Here is a 15,801-nt window from a genome sequence, read left to right as displayed (position 1 = left end):
AATGTTTGAGCATTAATTTCGTTTACGGTTGTTTTCAGCTACAACTTTGTTAATGATAGGTAAAAAATTCTGACGCACAACAATAAATTTTTCTCCATTAAATAAATAATAATAAAAATTAAGGTAGTAAAACAATTTTCTAATTGGTTTTAGAGATATACACCACGGAAAACACTTGATTTATCGTACATTTTGTCCAGTAAACATGTCTTTTCATGCACTTCCAATCCGCACAATACTAAACTCGTCATTTTTTGAATACAGAATGAGTTTAAAGCCTCAAGACCTGTATATTCATTACAGAATTCCTCGAACCTTTATTATTTGATAATGAAATTACATGAGATATAGAAATAATTCAGATTACTGGAGGTTTTTAGGAAAAATGTTGGTTATGTAGCCCGCATTCTATTGTCGCTATAGATAAAAGTCTCAACTCACACAGACTGAGGGTTTTGTTTTTACTTGTTTTCCAGAAAATAAAAGTTACGAATTTTCATAAGTTTGCCTCCGCTGTGCCGACAGCAGTGTTTAATCTTTGCACAGATTCCATGGAAATGTCATCGAGTCCATAAACATCTATCGCTCGACTCCTGATGAAAAATGTTTATGTTTTTCTTTATGTATTTTTCTGAATTTTTTAGTTGGCTTGCAGAGTCCGTGCACTACTAGTAAAATAGTAAAGTTATGGCGTTTTTATGACATAAAATAATATTATTTTCTCACAATAGCTGGATATACAACCAGTTTTGAAAAAAAGAGCGGTAGATAATTTTGGATTGGAAATATTCGATACGAGTCTAATCTGCACTTGCGCATTCGAGTTACTGTTCTTTTTGGAGGTATTTATTTCAATAATATAATAACACTGTGCTACAGTGAAAATTTGCAGGGGTTCTGATGCATAAATTTGGTATTGTGGGAGTACATGGAAGACGAAAATACCTTTGGTTTCTGTGGGTCAATTCGTTTTTTTGATTTTATAACGGTAAATGTAGTGAAAACGGGGTTTCTTGGATTTTCAAATTAAAACGGACATAAATTCTTTTTTCCACAACGGACTTTTACAGCTTATTTTTTATTTAAAAGGTGTCTTTCGAACAAGCCATAATTTTTAAATATCGGGTAACAAATGGTTAAGTTATAGTGATTTAAGTGTGACAAAAACGCATTAAAAACAGGAAAATGGTTTTCCTCGTGCTCTAGGCTGCGTAGAAGACCAAACTGCGTCATTATTTACCTTTATCCAGAAGGAATTTAATTAGCTTTACAAAATGGGGAAACCCAATGAAATCGGTTGAAAAATATATGAGTTATGCCATCTTTAGTGTTTTAACTTTTTAGTTTTTCCTTTATAAAAGATTGGTACCTTGTGCGTAATTATTAAGTAGACAAATTATAAAGGAAAAACCAAAAAGTAAAAACAAAAAAATTCCATAACTAATCTATTTTTCAACCGATTTCCAAGAAATCCAAGAAACCCCATTTTTCACAACATTTACCGTTATAAAATAAAAAAACCAAGTGACTTAAAGAAACCAAAGGTATTTCCGTCTTCCATGGACTCCTACAATACAGAATCTATGCATCATCAAAAAATGTTGTCAACTTTTGTAGCACAGTGTAATTGGTGTGCAAACACAGTATATCTCCATTCTTCATATTTGCGAATGGAATCCCTGTATTCAAACGTGGACCACTTTCTGCAAGGAGGTTCTCCCACCAAAAGTATTTCCAAAATCCACCGGGTGGCCGGAACTATCACTATATATGTGGTAAAAAGGTATCTTTGTCTGCACCCGAAGTGCTGCTGGTCTCGAGAGAACCTTGTCGTTATATATCGGCTTATCGCAGATGTCTGTGGAATGCGCGACCGCGCCTGAACGTACTGTTGAATGTTACTCCAAGAATAATGGGGTTGTCAGTGGTCGGAATTCTGTCGCCATCTGCACCTCATCTTTGCAATCCATGCGGATATTTTTATATTCATCACAAGAAAGGTAGAGTATAAACCGGTCGGGAGATATCACCCTATCTTGCGGACCCACGCAGCTCGACATCTAATTCCTCAATTCCACGAACGATTGGCGTCCACTCATGTAATTGATTATCCAACGTTTCAAACTTGACCGGAGGATAGCATGCTCGATGTTCTGAAACAGCGTGGAGTGCTTGACAGTATTAATGGCTTTTATAAAGTCGAGCGCCACCGACACTGTGCAATCGTACGGCTTATTCTGGTTGAATATTCGACAAATATGTGTGGAGATGGCGCACAGCGCTGTTGTCGTGCTGTGCGGTTTACGGAAACATGATGATCGCCAGCTGGATACCTAATTGAAAGCTATAGGCCAATTAGCTTTTCCATTATTGATGAAATTGCGGTGTTAATAAATAGGGATGAAATCGGTAGCGGTGCTGATGGAGACGATTATAGCGGGATTTATTTGACCCAAGAAAAACGACGGGTTCCATGTGACTTCCTTTGTCAGACAAGGTGACACGATTATGAAATATATTAACATTTTAATCCCTTTCCCACCCAACCAATAAAAAATTTGACAGCATTTTCGGGACTTAATGAAAGCCTATTTTATTATTTTCCCCATAGTGAAAGAAAAACTAATTTAGGCAATTGGAGCAAAACCGACACGGTTGTTACCCAAATCGAAAACGGTGTAGTAGGGACCAATGAATACATCACCCAAGATCCAGAAATCGGTACCCATGTAGGTGAAGGCAGACATACAGTAGGTGGTATCATCGTCAGTAACATCAACGATGTACATATCGGGAGTCAAGGTGAAGACGGTGCCACCAATGGTGAGATCAATGTTGGGCAAGGAGGAGACGGAGGAGCAGTCAACAAAGAATTGACCTTCATCATTTTCACTGCCACCGAGAACTTCGTTGATGGTCAAGTAGGCATCTTCAGGAGCAACGATCAAAGAGGTACCAGTGTCGGCAATAGCTTGGCAGTCGGTGCATACAGTGTTACCAGAGATGACAGCGCTGGTCATTTCGAATTGCCAGTAGCCTTGTTCGGAAACATCGACATAGGTGATATCACCAGAGTACAAAGAAGAGTCAACACCGCCCAAAATCAATTCACCACCTTGGGTAGAGGTACCGTCACGGGTCAAGTAGAAGGAGAAGACATCGGAATCAACCAAACCTTGAGAGTACATGTTGTAGAAGGGAGGGACTACATTATCGACGGCAATGGTTTGGTAAGCCATACCGAGGATACCATCGAAGCTGGAATCAACAAAGCTGGTACCGGGTTCAGCCATGGCTTCAGCAAAGGTTTGGGATGTGATGGCCAAACCGTTGACGGTGACGGTATCGGTGGACAAGTAACCGGTCAAACTGCCAGAACCGTATTCGATGGAGAAAGATTCACCATTGGCAACATAGGTGGAAGAGGCAGAGGAGTCGTACTTGTTGTGGTTTTGGCAGGCGGTGTTGTTGGAGTAGCAGTTGGAAGAGGGAACCCACAAGTTGGAAGAACCAGAATCGAACAAAACTTCGAATTCTTGGCCAGGTGTACCGATGGTGATCTTGCCGTAGTATTCCATGTTCACGGAGTTGGACAAATCTTCAGCAACATAGTCACGGGGAGTGGGCAAGCCGTATTTGCTGCGCAAAACAGACAATTCAGCCTTGACGTTGGCAAAGGATTTCTTGAAGTTTTCACGACGGTGAACTGGTACACGGACCAATTCAGCGCTGGCCAAAGCGGCGAGGGTGAGGAAAACAAAGAATTTCATCATGGTTGCTGGAAATATACCAGAAAAGAAAATATAATTAGTAATATATTTGAAATGGTAAACAATTATTTGAAATAGCCTATTTGAAGGGGTCTTAACTTACCGTTTAAATTGTGTCTAATATTGCCTATTGGACACAATGATTTATTTCATTGTCAAAAATTCTACTTCTATTTATACCAAAGCACTGCTAAACTATTAGATGATCGCTACAAACATTTTTGAAGGTTTTATTTTATGTCGCCTTTATCACTCAAGTGCAGTGGTATGGACATCAGCTGTCAACTCAGTTATCAATCCAGATAGATGTCCGATTATGTTGGCTGAGGAAATTGGTCACAGATAATGTTTGGTAGAGGGTTTTCTGAACTAAAACACTTTTAGTTGTCATTTTTGTTATGAAAACAATGGCGTCACTCATTTTAACCGACAATTGCAAAAAAATGTTTGAGGACAAAGTGTGTGAAATCTGTAAATAACAACTTATCTATGGCGTTATTTTTAAATGGATAGTTTTTATAAAACAGTCATGTTAAAAATACAAATCAATCAATATTAACTATTAATTTAATAGAGCTGTGGCAAATACAATGTTAATAAGATATAGCAATGGCTGCAATGTCTATCAGCTATTACATATAATACAATAGATTTACAGATTATAATCAATTTATCTTATACATAATTAAATGAGAAATGTTAGTAGTAGTTGGTGACTTAACGACTTCTATTCCATTGTTGTTGAGATAAAGTTTGGTGCAAATTTCCGCACTTCGGAAATTTATTGTCGGGTGCATTGTTTCGAAGATGTTAATGTGTGAATATGGTAATTTATGGGGTGCCGTGACATAACTCTCAACGGACATAACTCCCAAAACGATATTGGGAGTTATTTCCGCCTAAGTTTGCGGATAATTGCTTGTGAGCTTTGTGTTATGTTCGTTTTTAAAATTTAAGTGATTTTTATTCAAATACAATTTTTATTTCAAATGTATAAGAAAACAAGTAAGCCCAGGCTATAGTCGGACGGGGCCAACCATGTGATACCCTACACCACTACCCCTGGGAATTAGCTTTCCACAAGCCAACATTTCTTTATGAAACAAATAAACTTATTGTAAGAAATAATAGTTGTTTCACAAACATCCCAGAGGGACAAGGGAGACTTCTCTCATATCAACGAGTAAGTGTACCCATATTCATATTCGTTCAATGATATGGGACCCACAGGTTATCCCCGAGTCCGAACGGCGCACAGTGTTGCCGCTTCCATACAAATATGGACAAAAATAGAAGACGATGACCTAGGTTGATTAATTTTTGCACAAGTACTTATGAGGACACAGGAATGAAAAATATCAACTTTGGTCCATATCGGTTCAGATTTGGATATAGCCCCCATATATATCTTTTCCCGATTTTGCTATAACTCGGTAAATTTTAATCGAATAGCCTTCAAATTTAATATGTGATATTTTCTTAGGCTCATGAGTATTTTCACCAAATTTCGTAAAAATCGGTTCAGGTTTGGATATAGCTCCTATATATCTTTCCCCGATTTTGCTATAAATCGCTCAATTTTTGATGAATAGTCTTCAAATTTAACATGGGACGTTTCTCCAGGCCCCTTTTCAGTTTTACTAATTTTGATTTGAATTCGCAAAAATCGTTACCGATTTGGATATAGCCTCCATATATATCTTTTGCTATAAAACGGTCAATTTTTGAAAAATAACCTTCAAATTTAAGAATGTTTTCTTAGGCCTGTGCCCTCATAAGTACTTGTGCAAACATTCATCAACCCAGGGCAACCGTAAAACTGAACAGGGGCCTGAGGAATCCCATGTTAAATTTGAAGGCTATTCATCAAAAATTGAGCGAATTATAGCAAAATCGGAGAAAGATATATATAGGGGCTATATACAAATCTGAACCGATTTTTGCTAAAATCGGTGAAACTACTCAGGAGCCTAAGAAAATATCGCATATTAAATTTGAAGGACATTCGATTAAAATTGGCCGAGTTATAGCAAAATCGGGGAAAGATATATAGGGGCTATATCTAAATCTGAACCGATTTTTGCTAAAATCGGTGTAGCTACTCAGGGGTCTAAGAAAAGAACACATACTAAATTTGATTCGATCAAAAATGAACGAGTTGTAGCAAAATCGGGAAAAGATATATTGGAGGTATATCCAAATCTGATCCGATTTCAATATAATTTGGCATACTCATTTCTACAACAAATTTAGTCACACATTCCAAATTTCATTGAAATTGGACATACATAGTGGGTTGGGTGCATCAAATACATGAAATCGGCCGAAAATATATATAGGAGCTATATCCAAATCTGAACCAATTCCAACATAATTTGACATACTCATTTCTGCAACAAAATTTAGTCACACATTCCAAATTTCATTGAAATTGGACATACATAGTGGGTTGTGTGCCGCAAATACATGAAAGCGGCCGAAAATATATATAGGAGCTATATCCAAATCTGAACCGATTTCAATATTGTTTGATAAATTTATTTTTAGACCGAATTCCATCACACATTCGAAATTTGAAGACTGTATCTGTAACCGATCTTTAGATATTAGCATACAAAATCTACATTTTTCGGAGGTACCTCTGATCCTGAGGCTATATCTCCAGATCGGGGAGGAATTTCAAAAATTTTTATAGCCTATGACACTTTCAGGCAATGTAGTAATATACTCTGAAAGTTTCAATAAGATCGGTTCAGCGGTTTTTGTGTCCATAGACTTCAAACATACAAACAAACAAACATACAAACATTTTCCTCTTTTATAGATATAGATGACCTACAAACATGAACTGTCACACGGTCAACCAACGAATATTTGAGCAAAGCTGTCATTCAAAATTGACATTGTGTACCCAGCTTTACCACGCTGCATTACTGCAAACATGATAATCATAGGGAAAACTCACTTTTTGTGAAAACTGTTTTTATAGATTGGGTTAGAGTTATTACTGTGCTGGTATATCTTATATTTGTAGTCGGTCGTATTGACATAATGTGTTGACGATTTTTGACGATTTCCAAATTTTATTGACGATTAGAAGATTTTTTGGCGAATTGCTTTGCTTCACGGACATAACTCCCAATTAATTTTGGGAGTTATGTCCGCAAAGCGCAACGGGCATATATCAAAACATGACCTATCCTGACGATTTTTGGCGGAGAAGTTTCGTGATAACCTTGAAAGTCAAATTACAGCTAGTTCGGTTAAAGATTGTAGTTAAAATATATAAAATGCTAAAAATCGGGAGGTACCGTTATATGGGGCCTATACCAAAATATGTAGACGATTTTTTGTTGAGAACTTTTTTGACCACTGAGAACCTCAAATGTCAAATTAGCTGTAATTTGGTTTCGATTAAAAAAAATTTTTAAAAATACCGAAAATCGGGAGGTACCGTTATATGGGGGCCATACCAAAACTTGAACATATGTCCATACGGCTATTTTTTTTTTTTGAAAATCAAACTAAAGGTGTTGCGAAAAGTACTTAAATAAAAATGCATATTGGTTAAAATTGGTATTAGTACAACAAAACTTTCAGTGTTCGCTACTATCATATTACAATGTCTTTATCTGTTGTTTATATCCATTTCGCATACGAAGTAGCGGACACTTTGCTAGTTATTTATATTACACGTAGCATTTATATCGAAATAATTTGAAAAAAAGCAAATGAGAATTTTATACAAACAACATAATACTATTTTTTGAAACAAAAAAATTTCAGAGTAGAAAATGTTTCTCGAAACAATTTTTTTTGTGAAGAAAAGCCATTCACCAAATTTTCGAAAATGATATCCTTTTCGAACTTTTGACGAAAAAAAAACAATGTGCTTGTGTACACACGAAAAACATTTGCCAAACATTCGACAGTGAAGGCCGGGGTACATCCTCGTCGCCTGGTTTTCTTGCCTTGCTTCATTTCTGACATAGCAAAAATAAAAGAATAAGGAAGAAAAGGGCAACCTAGTTCGAAATTGGCTCGGCCTTCTTAGCCCAGTCAAAATAGACATGCGTATAAGGGGAAATAGCAAAAATTTCCACAAAGCTGAATTTTGGTGTAGAGCTAGGGTTTACCACTAGAAGCAGCGTCCTAAAAGTCTCCATCGATCCAATGTGTGCAAACAAAGTTATTCCGGGTCAAAGTCATTTTTGGAGGCATTGTTCAGTTTTTTTAAAGTCTTCGCAAAAGCCGGGTAAAGTAAACGTTGTAGATATAACAATTTTCTACAACAGTGGTCTTAATGATGTTTAAGTAGTAAGAAAAGCGTTAAGTTCGGTCGGGCCGAACTTTTTATACCCTCCACCACAAATTTCAGCCATTTCGGTGGATTAATGTGGCCACAACCTTCAAAATACCGAAATTCGGAAGGTACCCTTCTATGGGGGCTATATGATGGCGTGGACCTATACCTACAAATTTCTGGGGGAAAGTTTTATACGCCTAAAGAAGACTAAATACCAAATTTCAGCCATATCGGTGTGATAATGAGGCTAAAACGTTCAAAATATCGAAAATCGGAAGATATTGTATTATGGGGGCTATATCAACACGTGGACCTATATAAACATTTTATGGTAGAAATGTTTCTTAGCCTCTGGAAACACAAAATACAAAGTTACAACCGATTCTTTGGCCAAATGAGTCTAATACATTCAAAATATATTAAAATGACGCGTACTTTATATGGGGCCTTATATGGGGGCTATACCAAAACGTGGACCTATATAACCCAACTTTGGTAGGAATATTTTTTGGCCTCTGGAGACACAAAGTACCAAATTACAACCTATTCGGTGGTAAAATGGGCCAAATATCTTAAAAATTCCTTAAAACGACGACGCGTCACGCGTCATTTTGTATGGGGGCTATACGAAAGCGTGGACCTACATTGCCCGCTTTCAATACCAAAAGTCCTACGTAAATATAACATATTTTCCCAAAATTTCATCAACCTACGTCAATCCGTTCGGACGCTAGAGTGATTTCCACAGACTGACAGACGGACAGACAGACAGACGGACAGACGGACGGACATGGCTATATCGATGTAGAATTGCGCGCTGATCAAGAATATATATACTTTGTGGGGTCTACAATGATTATTTCGAGTAGTTACAAACGTAGTGACAAACTTAATATACCCCCATCCTATGGTGGAGGGTATAAAAAAGGACTTACTATTTTCGGGATATCGCGATCTAAAAGTCAAATTAAAAATTAGTAAGTACATTATAAGTCGAACCGGTTAAAATAACCATACTTTGTATTAGGTATTTCCATAAGCTTTCAAACGATATCTACTTTGCAGTAATCGGATCAGTAGAACCGGGTCTAACCCGGTTTTTAAATCTGGCCTTTCGTGTCGAATAACCAGCGGACCGGATCCGTCGCACATGAAAATTATATTTTTCCTTTATCTGCGCATCAAACCCTACCATCGTACAGAATTTCAAAAAAGAAAAATCGGAGAATGTTCGTTGGGGTCGTTCCCGTTGGGCTTTCGATTAAATGGACTATTTTTGCATAAAATGAATCTAACATGGAATAACTCTACTAAACACGTTCCGATTTTCTTGGATTTTTTTTAAAGATAGGTATAATTTCGCTCTTCAATGAAACATATATTTTTTGGGGGGACAAACCCGGTTACTTCGGTTATTTTAGAGGGTTTGTCTGAAAATGTTCATATTTCGCTTACATGTGCATAAAAATTATGTGTTTTTTAGAACAGCTATATCTCAAGAATGGTTCCTTCTAGGATTAAAATTATAAAAACCAAATTTGTTAATAATTTTTCTGTCTACAATATTTACTTTAGTCACTTTTTGATTACATAAACCGTTTTCAAAAAATAAATCCGAAAACCTAATAAACCCTTAAATTTGATCTTTGACCCCAACTAACTTTTTTGCACACATGGGGACGTTGCTTCTACTGGAAAACCCTAGCTCTCCACCAAAATTCAGCTTTGTGGGAATTTTTAATCCTTCAATGTCTATTTTGACTGGGCTATTATTTATTCTTTTATTTTTGTTATGTCAGAAATGAAGCAGGCAAGCAAGGTAAGCAGGCGAGGCTGCTTATGAACCATGCCTTGATATTCGTTTTCGAAAGTTGTTCCGAACATTCGAATAATATCAGCAACTTGTATGGGGGAAACATCAAGAAACTGCACCAAAAATGTTTTTCGTCACTATCGTAGAAACTATCGCCATTCATTCGATAATAAAATTACTACCAATATTCGAAATCGAAGGTGCCGTGACATAACTCCCAAAACGATTTTGAGAGTTATGTCCGCCTTTGTTTGCGGAGTCCCAATGGGAGTTATGTCCGTTTTTAAAATTTAATTTTTTTTTAATACAATTTTTATTTCGAATCTAGAAGATTATTACAAAATATATATTATATCGAAGTTATTTTTAAATGGTTTTATTTAGCTCACCCCGTTCGTTTTATTTATTCTTGGGTCAAATTTAGTAATTCAAATTTCACCCTCTTACTGTCAACCGATTAATCTGAAATTTTGTATACACTTTGGATTTTGGTGACAATACAATTATGTTTATTCATTATCATTATAAATTCAAGATGGCCGCCGCTACAAAATGGCGGATAACGTAGGTTTTATCAATCCCATCAATATTGGTATCAAAAGAAAGGGCTCAACAAGCAGAATACAATATACTATAAAAAATTGAAATCCAAGATGGCGGCCGCTACAAAATGGCGGATAACGTAGGTTTTATCAATCCCATCAATATGGGTATCAAATGAAAGTGCTCAACCAGTAGAATACAATGTACTATATAAAATTAAAATCCAAGATGGCGGCCTCTACAAAATGGCGGATAACTTAAGTTTTATTAATCCCATCAACATGGGTATCAAATGAAAGGTCTCAACAAGTAGAGTACAATTTACTATGCAAAATTGAAATCTAAGATGGCCGCCGCTACCAAATGGCTAATAACAATTTTTTATCAATCCCACCAATATGGGTATCAAATAAAAGGGCTTGACAAGAATAATACAGTGCACTATACAACCTCAAAATTTAAGATGGGCGCAGCCACTAAATGGCGTATAATTAAGACTTAAATTTAGAAATTGAATCTGTAATTTAGGTATCTGATTAATCCAGCCTGAATCCACCACCCAAGTCAAGATTTTTTATCGTGTTGAGGACTGTGTGGCGTTAGGGTGGCTAAAAATGATACGTCGTTAGCTGTACACCACCCAAGTTAAGGTGAAAGGTTAAAACGCGCCGTGGGAACAAAATAGTAAAAAAATATAAAAAATACAAACACAAATAAAACAGAAACTGCAACACAACGTAAACGAAGGCTTCAAAAAGCGAAAGAAAAGTATAAAGCAAAACGAGCTAAAGAAAGTGAAGGTGATAGAAATAGTCGATTACAGAAACGACGGGAACAATTAGCGTCAAAAACACCTGTGCAATATGAGGCCAGGTTAAAAAAGCAACGTCAGCGATATACACAAATGGCGGCGTCAGAAACGCCTGAAGAATAAGGGTTAACAAAGCAACGTGAGCGATACACACAGATGATAGCGTCAGAAACGCCTGACGCCGTGCCCCACGGTTTTATTTTGGTCTAGTCTATGCATATGTTTATAATTCCCACGACTGTATCTATTTTATTATTTTTTGGTTTTTAGTACATTTATCTTAAACATTGCAATGTATGTTTAACATAAAACCGTTTAACTTAAAAAGTTTTTTACCTATTTTTTTCTTTCATATAACAATTTATTATTGATTCAACATTTTTAAGAAAATTAAGTAGTAGCCGATACAAATCAACATTTCAACAAAACTTTGCCAGTCGGATGTGTTTATATGTATATATTTTTTGTTTTTTAGCAGCCATTAAGATGAATGGAGGCTTATGAAGTCGGATGTGTCGGAAGTGGAAAAGAGCCGAAGAAAATATTAAAAAGAAAATCGTGCGATTTTTACAAAAATATACCCTGTAGGAAGTGTGGGGTCATGTGTTGACATGTCGCCACTTTGTCTACTAATATGGTGACAAAGTCAACACTTTGTCACCAGGTTGTCAACTATTGATACCTTTACCTTAATAAGAAGAAGCATTGTGTATATTGACAGATGATAGCCCAACGAAGCATCTTTTTTAATTTTCTTAATTGTTTGGCGTAAAACAATTTTTGCGGTTGGTGAAAAAAGTGTTTTTGTAAAAATCAATAAAATATCGTGAAAACTTAAAGCAAATAATTTCAATAACAAGTATGAGCAAAAGAAAATATAAAAGACATGTGAAAAATGAACAATTCTATAGCAAAGTACGAATTATGAGGCGACTAACAACATTTGTGATGAAATTTCGACAATTAGACATTATGTGGAACCTTTAGAGAAGATTGTGGAGCTTGATGTATGTATATATTGTGCGGTCTCGCTGGAAATGCTAAATGCAACTAAACATAATAATGAATTACAATGTTGAAGAATTATTTGGCAAAAATCGATTGTGAGATTTTGCCAATGTTATACAGCTATAATAGACAAGCAAATTTAAGGACATATTTTTTATTTACATATGTTTATTTATACATGTTTATTCTTTCCAATTCATAGATGTTATATCAACATTCAGCGAATCGCCTGATAAAACGTTAAGTGCAACAGAAGAACTATTTTAAGCAGACAAGTCATTGGTGCGACTTGTCCAAGAAAATAAAACGAAAACGTTTTTTATTATTTATATGTTAAAATGTTGAAAACATTGTCTTTATTTACTAATTTTTACTTATGTGCAATCTTTGGCTTAGCCATTTAAAAAGATAAAAATACTGTAATACGCAATTTGTACATTTTTAGCATTTTGAATATTATTTGTTTTATTCTTTAATCAAATATAGTATTTAAACAAATGTGTAGCTTCATCTCCTTATTAAACGTACTATATAGCTGTTTTATCAATGAAAAGATCCAAATAAGCTAAAAAAAATTAGTATTGAAAATCTGGTACTATTGACTCACTACCTCCAATGTCTATACTGACTCACTACGTCCATTGTCTATAATGACTCACTACCTCCAATGTCTATACTGACTTACTACCTCCAATGTCTATACTGATTCACTACCTCCAATGTCAACACATGGTTCCTCAGGAACTACTGACTTACTATTGACATACTAGTTCCATTGTCAGTACTGACTTTCGAATGACACGTTCATACAAAATGTCTATAGGAAATTACATTAGTTGTCTACAGTTTGTCAGTAGTACTGTTGACAATGTCAGTAGTAAGTCAGTATAGATTCACTATTGACATTTCCTACAGGGTATTTACAAATATTTAAAATTTGTATTTAATTCAATTACCATTTTTAAATTAAAATAGTGGGGCAGGCGACATTTTTTGAAAAAAATTGCGCCATTTTTTACAAACATATTTTCACTATTTTAGAAAATTAAAAATTGTTTGTAAAAAAATACTTTCTGAAAAATCAAAAACGCCGCAGCCGAAAATGTTTTAAAAAAAATTGCGCGATTTTTACAAAATTTTTTTCACTATTTAAAAAAAGTTTTTGTAAAAATATGCACATACCTTCTGGAAAACAGGAAGCGCCACAGGCGAAAATCTTTTTGAAAAAATCGCGCGATTTTTTACAACAATTTTTTCACTTTTTAAAAAAATCTATATTTTTAATGTATGCAAATACTTTCTGAAAGACGAAAAGAGCCGCAGGCGAAAATATTAAAAAAAATCGCGCTATTTTTTACCAAAATATTTTCACTATGTAAGAACATAAACCGTTTTTGTAAAAATATGCAAATACTTTCTGGAAAACAGAAAATATTTTTGAAAAAAATTGCGCGATTTTTTACAAAAATATTTGCACTTTTTCTGAAAATAATAAGTGGTTTAAATTATGCAAATACCTTCTGAAAAACGAAAAAAGCCGCAGGCGAAAATATTTTTGAAAAAAATCGAGCGATTTTTTCAAAAATATTTTCACAATTTATGAAAATACAAAATTTTTGTAAATATATGCAATTTTTTTACTACTACGAATTAAGAAAAAATTATATTTACATGTATAATGAATATGAATACGAAATGTCTTCGTCGAATACCATAGTTTGGTAAAACTTCTCCGAACTCATACTGACATAATTTCATAAATTAGGCCAAAAGTATTTTTGTAATTAAAAAAAATCGTTGGGAGTTATGTCCGAGGTTTTTGTGGGAGTTATGTCCGCTTTGCTTCACGGACATGACAAATTTAAGTATACCCTCCATATTATGGTGGAGAGTCTAAAAATATATATAATATTTCACCCCACCTTAGTGTAGATGTTTGTTTATCAAAAAATAAATCACGAAATGGGTACTCGCATTAAAAAAATGATAGTGATTTTACAGCAATACTCGTGTAGCATTAATAGTTTGTGTTCATTCTTCTGTGAATGCCACTTGAAAAGATAAGAACGGTTGAGTTTGTGACCAAAGACCAGAAGTCTGTTAACGTAAAAGATAAGCAAACTAATTATTGTCTACACTTGTCTGGAAGATATTTATTTCGAATTTGTAAACAATAAAATAATAAATTTCGAGTGTTTCGTCAATACATCAAGTGGAGTAAACACATTGTGCAATAACAAGAATTGGGAGGATTAGTTTTTCTAATGCAAATGAATTAAAATGTCATCATTAAAGGAAGTTAAATAACAACAAATGATTGAGTTACATCATAGAGATATTCTATTATACATATATTTGGATATTTGCTGATAAATATGCATTTATTTATTATTTTCTTTGACCTTCCTTTGATAAAGACTAAAAGATTATAGGGGTTGATTGTCTTTTATTTATTAAAAAAATGTATTTCTTCGAATGTAATTGATAAAATATTGAACTTAACAAGTATTTAGTTTTTTGATTAAATACTAGCTTATAGTCTACCCGGATTTTATACGATAGAATATATTCAATGGTGTGAGGATAGTTCAGTCAGACTGCATGAAGGTTTGACAGTTGGGAAGTTCGAGGTAACTCAGAGAGCTCTGCCTTAGACGATTCGTCGATAGCTATGTTTGTCCTAACGGCTCGGAAAGCATAAGCGGTTGCAAACCGTTTTGAAGATAATCGGGAACTTATTATATGTAAAGTAAGCGAGCTTAATCTCAGATTTTTATACCCTCCACCATAGTATGGAGGGTATATTAAGTTTGTCATTCCGTTTGTAACACATCGAACTAATCATTTGCGACCCTATAAAGTATATATATTCTTGATCAGGATAAAATTCTAAGACGATCTAGCCATGTCCGTCTGTCCGTCTGTCTGTCCGTCTGTCCGTCTGTTGTAATCACTCTAGCGTCCGCAATAATTGAGATAGAGTGCTGAAATTTTGCACCTGAGGGTCTTTTTTCCATAGGCAGGTCAAGTTCGAAGATGGGCTATATCGGTCCACTCTTTGGTATAGCCCCCATATAACGGTACCTCCGGATTTGAGGTATTTTGACGTATTTCGCCACATTTGCAGACCGAATTAGCTATAATTTGGCACTTAGGGTTCCTAGTGATCAACAAACTTATATCCCGAAGGATATGGGCATAGGTCCATGTTTTGGTATAGTTCCCATATAACGATACCTCCCGATTTTCGGTATTTTGAGAATTTTAGCCACAATTTTTAACCGAACTACCTGCAGTTTGACATTTGAGGTTCTCAGTGGTCATGAAACATCTCCACGAAACATCGTCAACATAGGTCCATGTTTTGGTATAGCCCCCATATATCGGTACCTCCCGATTTTCAGTATTTTGAGAATTTTAGCTACAATTTTTAACCGAACTAGCTGTAGTTTGCCATTTGAGGTTCTCAGTGGTCATGAAATATCTCCACCAAACATCGTCAACATAGGTCCATGTTTTGGTATAGCCCCCATATAACGGTACCTCCCGA

At 35.2% G+C, this 15,801-nt stretch overlaps 1 protein-coding gene across 1 annotated transcript; it reads right to left on the bottom strand.

Moving 5' to 3' along the window:
• Positions 1-2,627: 2,627 nt before the first annotated feature.
• On the bottom strand, positions 2,628-3,891 carry LOC141393145 (lysosomal aspartic protease-like). The gene is made up of 2 exons (XM_073966103.1): positions 3,874-3,891; positions 2,628-3,778 (listed from the first exon to the last, which is right to left on the bottom strand). The coding sequence occupies exon 2, from the start codon at positions 3,771-3,773 to the stop codon at positions 2,628-2,630; it is 1,146 nt and encodes a 381-aa protein (XP_073822204.1). The 5' UTR covers positions 3,774-3,778; positions 3,874-3,891.
• Positions 3,892-15,801: the final 11,910 nt, after the last annotated feature.

This window comes from Musca autumnalis, unplaced genomic scaffold, assembly GCF_047663935.1.
Source record: "Musca autumnalis isolate F117 unplaced genomic scaffold, ASM4766393v1 scaffold_2, whole genome shotgun sequence".
NCBI classification, from domain to species: domain Eukaryota; kingdom Metazoa; phylum Arthropoda; class Insecta; order Diptera; family Muscidae; genus Musca; species Musca autumnalis.
Note: the sequence above shows the minus strand (reverse complement) of the source record. Positions and strands in the feature narration are given on the sequence as shown.

Bases quoted from the DNA above. Each gene is read 5' to 3' on its own strand.
- LOC141393145 (XM_073966103.1), bottom strand. From the start codon at position 3,773: ATGATGAAATTCTTTGTTTTCCTCACCCTCGCCGCTTTGGCCAGCGCT.